The sequence below is a fragment of the Moschus berezovskii genome, chromosome 14, assembly GCF_049115385.1.
Source record: "Moschus berezovskii isolate FMDL1 chromosome 14, NW_MosBer_1.0, whole genome shotgun sequence".
Lineage (NCBI taxonomy): Eukaryota > Metazoa > Chordata > Mammalia > Artiodactyla > Moschidae > Moschus > Moschus berezovskii.
The window spans coordinates 51265276-51274229 of record NC_142473.1 but is presented as its reverse complement, the minus strand read 5'-3'; the positions used below and the strand labels follow the sequence as shown (position 1 = coordinate 51274229).

Here is an 8954-nt window from a genome sequence, read left to right as displayed (position 1 = left end):
TTTGGGCAGATGACAATCCAGAAGCATTTGCAGCTGCAAATGACAGTCCAGGGTTCACTGGGACAATGTTATAGTTAACCTAGGGTTAGGGGTAAGTGCTTAGAAACAGGAAGTGTATGCCTAAGTCAAGATTTATAGTCTACATAAGAACTTCTTCAATCATCATATTGATCCTTTGTGTTTCTCTCTTTTTCTTTGATGATCTTACCAGGATTTTATCAATATTATCAATCTTTCCAAAGTACTAGTTTTGCTCTTTTGTTGAATTGCTAAATTTTCTCTATTGTTTCTCCTTCCAATTTTATTCATTCTACTATTATCTTTAATAATTCCTTAATCTTATTAACCTTGTCTAAATCTATAATTCTTTTTCTAATTTCTTAAGTTGTCACCTTAGGTAATTGATATTAAATCTTCATACTTTCCTAATATAAACATTTAAAAGTGTAATTTTCCCTCTACTTTAGCTATATTCCACAACTTTTACTACAGGTCATTATAGTTTGAAATATTTTCTAATATTCTCTATGATTTCTTATTTGAATCACAGATTATTCAGAAGTATTTTGTTTAATTTCTGGTTGTTTGGACCTTATCATGACATATATTGTTATTGTTTCCAGTTTAAATATATGTTGTGTTTTTTCTTTGAAATTTATTAAGACATAATTAATGACCCAGCAAAAAAATGTACCCCGCTCCCCCCACATTTTCCAACTGTCCTTTAACATTATCAAGTGACAGTCGCTCAGTTGTGTCCTACTCTTTGTGACCCCATGGACTGTAATCTGTCAGGCTCCTCTTTCCATGGAATTCTCCAGGCAAGAATACTGGAGTGGGTAGCCATCCCCTTCTCCAAGGGATCTTCCCAACCCAGGGATCAAACCCAGGTTTCCCGCATTGCGGGCAGATTCTTTACCATCTGAGCCACCAGGGAAGCCAAAGAATACTGGAGTGGGTAACCTATCACTTCTCCAGGCATCTTCCTGACCCAAGAATTGAACTGAGGTTTCCTGCATTGCAGGGGGATTCTTTACCAGCTGAGCTACTAGGTAAGCCCTTGTAACATTATCAAGCTCACCCAAAGAAAGTGAAAGGCACCCTCTGCTGCCTACTAAAATAGAACCTTATCTTCTACTTTCTCTTGCTTGTTTCTGCATACGGGAAGAAAGGTCACTAACTGGACAGAGACTGTTGGAGTAGTGGTGGGTTGTTGAGTCTAAGAGTAGGTAGCGTGTTCCAACCTGTCCATTTCACTGACTGCCTAGAGGATCTATAAGGACAACAGCGGACTCTGTTTTGCTTCACATTCAAATGTCATAAGTTCACTTGCATGAGTACCCATGATCGGCTTCCCAAAGAAAACTTGGGAGCCAGCCACTATCTTTTTGTAGTTTACATTTTTCTAGATCTTCATCCATTTATGGGGATCCTACAGATGGCTCAGTGGTAAAGAATCCTCCTGCTAATACAGGGGATGCAGGTTTTATTCCTTGGTTCAGGGAGATCCCCTGGAGATGGATATGGCAACCCACTCCAGTATCCTTGCCTGGAAAATCCCATGGACAGAGAAGCCTGGCAGGGCTACAGTCCATGGGGTCGCAAAAGAGTCAGACAAGACTCAGAAACTAAGCAAGAACAACAAAGATATTTGTACTTGGAGCCAAATTTTCACATCAAGTATATCCCCCCAGATTGGGGAAGGGAGTAAGCAGCGATCCTAAGATCTAGAATTAAGGGAATGAAATTGATGGCCCCCTCTGTTTTCTCTGGTTCCACATATATCAGTCATGACTTACTGGAGAGCTATGCTCTATTATCAGTTCAGTTCAGTTCAGTCGCTCAGTCGTGTCCGACTCTCCACGACCCCATGAATCACAGCATGCCAGGCCTCCCTGTCCATCACCAACTCCCGGAGTTCACTCAAACTCATGTCCATCGAGTCGGTGATGCCATCCAGCCATCTCATTCTCTGTCGTCCCCTTCTCCTCCCGCCCCCAATCCCTCCCAGCATCAGAGTCTTTTCCAGTGAGTCAACTCGTCTCATGAGGTGGCCAAAGTATTGGAGTTTCAGCTTTAGCATCAGCCCTTCCAATGAACACCCAGGATTGATCTCCTTTAGAATGGACTGGTTGGATCTCCTTGCAGTCCAAGGGACTCTCAAGAGTCTCTATTATTACTTTCAGTCAATTCAGTCATTCAGTCATTTCTGACTCTTTGCAACCCTATGAACTGCAGCATGCCAGGCTTCCCTGTCCATCACCAATTCCTGGAGCTTGCTCAAACTTATTTTCATTCAAATGGTGATGCCATCCAACCATCTCATCCTCTATTGTCCCCTTCTCCTCCTGCCTTCAATCTTTCCTAGCATCAGGGTCTTTTCCAATGAGTCAGTTCTTGCATCAGGTGGCCATTACAAAATATTGGAGCTTCAGCATCAGTCCTTCCAGTGAATATTCAGGGTTGATTATCTTGCTGGTTTGACCTCCTTGCTGTTCAAGTGACTCTCAAGAGTCTTCTCCAACACCACAGTTCAAAAGTATCAATTCTTTGTCCCTCAGCTTTCTTTATAGACCAGCTTTCACATCCATACATTACCTTGGCTCCTCTTTAATTCCTTGTGGGTGATCGCTACTACTAAGAATACAGGGAGGATTAAGAGTAGAAAACCTGCGCTTCTAATCTAAAGCAGTACTCCTGAGTTTTTTTCTCTCAAAGAGGCACTCTGTTTCTACCAAGTTGAGGAACATCTAATTCTTGGATGAGAGATCTGTATTCCTAATCCTAAACAAAAACCACACCAGAAACTACTAACAGAGTAAAAGAAGCACTCTCTGCAGAGGTGCCAAGTTTGTGCGTTCATCCTGTATCACAACTACTGAAGACATTTCTTGCTTTGGAGATTAAGTCGAACACTTAGCTTTGAGAAGTTAATGAAACACAAAATACTCCTATCTACCAGAAGCTTATGGCTTAAAATGAAAGCTATATACAAAACTTCTAATACCACAAAATGAAATCTAAACTGTAATCATTCTGATTCAGGAGCCTGGATTGAAAATATGATGCACTTTCTCTCTCTCCCAAAAGTCTCCTTCAATAGACAAAGAATTATGAAAATAACAATAACAGTTCTAGGATACAGGGAAGTGTAAAACGATTGGTTCGAATATTTTCTGAATTTTCTGGATCCATAAGTCAAATTGGATTGGAAATATAGAAAAAAACAAAATGAAAAAATCTGCAAACCAATGTAAATGTGGATGATAGAATTATGAGTTAAGGAAAGAGTAATTGGAGAAGTTAAAGCTTGGTTTAGAGATAGGAAATGTTCTTGTTAAGAGATCTAGGGAATACTCCAAGCTTAGAATAAATAGATATAATAACATAAAAGAAAAATCATTCAGTGAATTGATGAAGAAATTATTCTTGTAGTCTCAGAGGAGATGGGTCAGTTTAGTATCCTGTGCTAAAAAAAGTGACAGGGAAACCAGCTCCCTCTATAAATGAAGGAGATGTTGCTGAATCTCCAAGCCCTGTCATCGCTGTGGGACCATACAGAGAGAATCAGTTAATTCTGAGGTAATGTCAGTAAACCAGCAGAAAAGACAAAAAGGTTAATCCAAAGCATCAGTACCAACATTTAGCTGAATGGCTACACAGTGAAATACTTAAATAAAATTGATAAATGTTTATCATGGGTAATCAAGGAAAAGAGAAAAAGCACAAGTAAACACTGCTAGGAATGAAATAGAGGATATACCACAGACACAGCAGAAACTTAAATAATAAAATAATTTAAATAATTTTCTCATACTAAATTTGGCTGTGAGTAAAATAAATAGATTTTTAGACAAGAACCACAGATCTTTTCAAAAGGAAATTTTAAGACGTCCTTCAGGCAGAGAAATACGTATACTACTAGAAAGATCTGAGATGAAAACTGTATACTGCTTAAGCTATAGGTTAGTCTGTTGTAACAAAGAGCCCCCCAAAATATAGTGGCTTAACCAACTTCAAGTTCATTTTTGTCACAGATTTAAGTCAGGTTTGGTGACCCAGGAAGAATCAAGGCACAGACTTTTCTATAACGTAGCCTTGCCATTTTCAACACACATTTCCATCTTTTGATCCAAGGAAGCTGCTTCACATCCACATTCCAAGCACTGGAAAGTAGTATAAATGGAAGGACAAAGCAAATTACTCCTTTTATAATCTACTCAAACTAAATACCTCTAGTGTCAAAGTAGTTGCTTTCCAGTGTGTGTGATATAGCATAGGCTGGCTTCCCCAGGACAATTTACCATAGCTTAAATCCCACACCTAGAACAGAGTGATGAGAATATGTAATCCCTCCTGCAATAAGACCAATCTTCCTTTACTCACCCAAGTGTGACAACCAAATTAAAGACTTCATACTCAGCTTTGTAATAGAAAACTACTTATTAGAAGTAAAATTTACAACGAAAGGAGAAATTGGAAACACTAACCATCTACCCTACCACTTCTACCATGATGGAATCTCAAGATAGGATACTCTGATCACTTGAGCGTCTCACTTGTAAGTACCAGTGACTTGATTTCTTCCAGGACTAAAAATTATTGTAACTGTTTTAGGGACTCAAAATAATTTAGATCAATATTAAGGCAATATCCTACAGACAGGCAACAAATAAATTATGACAATCCTCTTATAACTTTTTACCCAGTTCCTGTTGGCAGAGATGGAGGGAGGCCTCATTGAAATCACTCCATATCCACATTTCAGAAAGAGTAACTCAGTTTAAGTGGCATAACTGCTTCTCAATTTACTAATAAACCTATGTTTATCAACATCATATTCTAGCATATGTTATAGTTGTGAGATACAAATAATTACATGGTTACTTTTGCTTTGCTAAATTAATACTTATCAAATACATAAATTCAACACTTTATCTTATTCCTTCTTTATCCAAAGAAAAATATAGGTAAATTAAAACACAATAAATCTGAAATACAACAGATCTTTTAAAAAAGAAAACCACTATTCACATGTGTTTCTTCACTAAATATAGGGATATCACATTATTCCCTATCACAGTATCTGCTCCACATAAGTTTGTTTTAAATAAAAAACACCCATATTTCAGTAAAAGGTATTTTCTCACATTGTGACTGTCTCAAATGATTTGAGAAAGGTTCTTACTACACAGGAGCCTAGTGACCTGAAGCTCATAGCACTTATAAGTTTTGATGACACTCAAACTAAAACCAAGCAAACATTGGAACTTTCCATACACACTCTAGGAGATGTTGCACAGTCAGTCATTAGATAGAAAAAATGGCATATCCAGAGCCATCATCTGTGTCTCCTAACCCCAAACCCCTCCATCACCGGGAATAGAGAAATGTTCAGATTAGGAAATAAAGGACAGAGGAAATATTCACAATCAGGCTATCTAGGCACATCCCAATCAGCTGTGGAGCCAAGTGTTCATGATGTTCTTTGCCATGAGACTATTATGACCAGAAAGATTTCTCATGATAACAATGGACTCGATCCACGTGGTGAAGACCAACCATGGGCTCCTGGCAGCATGGCTGGCAAGAACCTTTGAATAAAATGATTGGGATGTGCTCAGATCTGTCCTTTTATGTCAAACACCCTGAGTACTCGCTGGCGGATCTGCTGAGTCTTCACCCCATAGACCAGAGGATTGAGTGCAGGTGGCACCAGGAGGTAGAGTGTGGCCAGAAGAACATGGACGTGATGAGGCACCTGCTGGCCAAAGCGGTGAGTGAGGAAGGAGAACATTCCAGGCACATAGAAGACCAGGATGACACAAATATGAGATCCACATGTGCTAAAGGCCTTAAGTCGGGCCTCACCCCCTGGTACCTTCAGCACCGCCTGCAGGATGAGGGCATAGGAAACACCAATGGCCAGGACATCTAGACCAACCACAAGCAGTGCCACTGCCAGCCCATAGGCTCGGTTCACTGTGCTTTCTGAGCAGGCGAGTTTTACCACAGCCATGTGTTCACAGTAGGCATGACCTATGACGGTGGCCTGGCAGAAGACAAGTCTCCTCAACAAGATGGGGAAGGGGAGAAGGAGGAGTATCCCCCGCACCAGCACCGCCAAACCAACGCGCCCTATGACCCTGGGATGCAGGATGGTAGAATGGTGCAGGGGGTGACAAATGGCTACATAGCGATCCAGAGCCATGGCCACAAGTACACCCGACTCCATGGAAGAGAACGCGTGGATGAAGAACATCTGGATCAGACAGACGGTGTAGCCAATCTCATGGGCGTGAACCAGGAGCACTGCAAGGGTTTTGGGTGCAGTGGAGGAGGCCAGGACCAGGTCAATGCCAGAGAGCATGGCCAGAAAGAGGTACATAGGCTGGTGCAAGGACGGGTCAGTCCAGATGGTGAAGAGGATGGTGACATTGCCCAGCAGGGCAAGGAGGTAAAGAACACACAGCGGCAGTGCTATCCAGTGCTGGCTTTCCTCTAACCCTGGGACGCCGATCAGGAAAAAGGACGGCTGGATCAGCCTCCAGCTGGAATTACTCAGGGTTGTCATCAATGGCTTGGAAAGGGAAGAGGCAAGAAAACCAAAATCATGATTTCTTCATTCTTTATGGATTATCACATTGTCCAGATCTGGCTACCATCTTCATGAGATGAAGAAGGAAGTTTAAACTGTAACACAAGGGAATAAAATCAGATACTAGGAGGAAAATCTCTTTTTCTTCAGATAATTTAGTGAAGGCAAGATATCCACATATCTTAATTAAGGGAGAGTTGGACACGACTGAAGTGACTTAGCAGCAGCAGCAGCAGCAGTTTCATTTAGCGGAGAAGGCAATGGCACCCCACTCCAGTACTCTTGCCTGGAAAATCCCATGGATGGAGGAGACTTGTGGGCTACAGTCCATGGGGTGGCTAAGAGTCGGACACGACTGAGTGACTTCACTTTCACTTTTCACTTTCATGCTTTGGAGAAGGAAATGGCACCCCACTCCAGTGTTCTTGCCTGGAGAATCCCACGGGCGGGGGAGCCTGGTGGGCTGCCGTCTATGGGGTCGCACAGAGTCAGACACGACTGAAGCGACTTAGCAGCAGCAGCAGTTTCATTTAGCGGAGAAGGTAATGGCAAGCCACTCCAGTACTTTTGCCTGGAAAATCCCATGGACAGAGGAGCCTGGTAGGCTCCTGGGGTCGCTAAGAGTCGGACATGACTGAGCGACTTCAATTTTACTTTTCACTTTAATGCATTGGATAAGGAAATGGCAACCCACTCCAGTGTTCTTGCCTGGAGAATCCCACGGACGGGGGAGCCTGGTGGGCTGCCGTCTATGGGGTCGCACAGAGTCAGACACGACTGAAGTGACTTAGCAGCAGCAGCAGTTTCATTTAGGGATAAGGGTAAGCGTAGGCTGCTTTTAGAGATATGTTAAAACTCAAACATTCAATCACTTCTAGTCTGCAAGTGTCTACACAGAAGAATTCTTTTTCTGCCCCTTGACATTGATCAATACTATAAATCAGCCTGCTATTTTTTAAATTAGTATTCCTCAGATTCCATGACTTAGTACTCTACCAGTGTTTCTCTTATATCTCCAGTCCACCGCTTTCTCCATCTACCTATTAGTTATATGTTGCTGATTGCAAGGGTTCACTCTTTCCTCTCTTCCATATTCTGTACTTTATCTCTGATTGAGCTCACATGAGTTTAAGTATTTATATACTTTAATTTATATACTTCCAAACAGCTTTTTTAAGTCAAATATCTTTCTGAAACACAAATCCACTTTTCCACTTGCTTCCTAAATATCTATACCACATGCTCAACATATTCAAGACAATTAACTTAGCTATTCTTCCTAAATCTGCTCCACTTCACTTTTGCCATATTTTTGTGAATTACATCACCATCAACCTATCCAACCCAATATACAAACTTGAAATTACCCTTGCTTATTATGTCTCTCTTGCCTGCAAAGTCCCATGGTCAGAAGAGCCTGGAGGGCTACAGACAGATTCTGCCATTACTTAGTGTGAGTGACTGAGCATGCACAATTCTGTCTCTCATCCTTTTTACATAATCACAGTATCTGTTGACTGGATTATTAACCCTTCTTATATCCACTTCTTTTTCTCAACCCCCAGTGTCAATGTTTAGGTCATACTCCCTACTCCTCCAAACTGGATTGTTTCCTTAAATCTCTCTGCTTTTGTCACTTATCCTTTCAACCCACTCTCTATTCTCAAGTCATTTATTCTTAAATGCATCTAAAATGCAGATGTCATCATGTCACTCCTACAGTTCAATTTAATCTGTGAAATAAAACCTACATTGATGACTGGTATACAAGGTTTGCAAAGTCTATCTTTTTGTATCACTTTGACTTGTACTTAAAATATTCCCACATGTATAGTTTACTTTAACCATTTTTATGTTTTTGGAATTATATGAGTATACCATCCTATTTTACAAGGGCCTTTTTATGTATTCTTTCTCCTCCTCTTTATCTGAATTGCTGTTTCTTCAAACTTCAGAGTCCACTTTCTTCTGCCTCTTAAAAAGGATACGATGACTATGTTTGAACCACTGATTGAGTTATGAGCATTTTATTTTATTATCTTTCTTTATTCATCCACAATTTTCTGTTTTATCTATATCATAGAAATTCTTTCAGTGTCTTAATGGTTTATATCAAGCAAAGGAACATGTCTCATTGAAATTTATAATTATCAGCTAGCTGGCAGAGACTTCAAGATGTAACAGGCTAACATAAGCCGTGCAGAAAGACATTAAAATTTTAATTCTGCACCATTCACAGTCTATAAATGAAATCTTGGTGTGATACTTAAAAACTCTCTGCCTATGATGCCTCATCTGATGGTAAAGCAAATACTATGTCTTATAAGTGTTTATAAATATTAATTAAATGATGTAT

The 8954-nt window shown here is 40.4% G+C and overlaps 1 protein-coding gene across 1 annotated transcript; it reads right to left on the bottom strand.

Annotated features, from left to right (window-relative positions):
* Positions 1-5620: 5620 nt before the first annotated feature.
* On the bottom strand, positions 5621-6631 carry LOC129553848 (olfactory receptor 52L1). The gene has a single exon (XM_055422550.2). The coding sequence runs from the start codon at positions 6572-6574 to the stop codon at positions 5621-5623; it is 954 nt and encodes a 317-aa protein (XP_055278525.2). The 5' UTR covers positions 6575-6631.
* Positions 6632-8954: the final 2323 nt, after the last annotated feature.

Bases quoted from the DNA above. Each gene is read 5' to 3' on its own strand.
- LOC129553848 (XM_055422550.2), bottom strand. From the start codon at position 6,574: ATGACAACCCTGAGTAATTCCAGCTGGAGGCTGATCCAGCCGTCCTTT.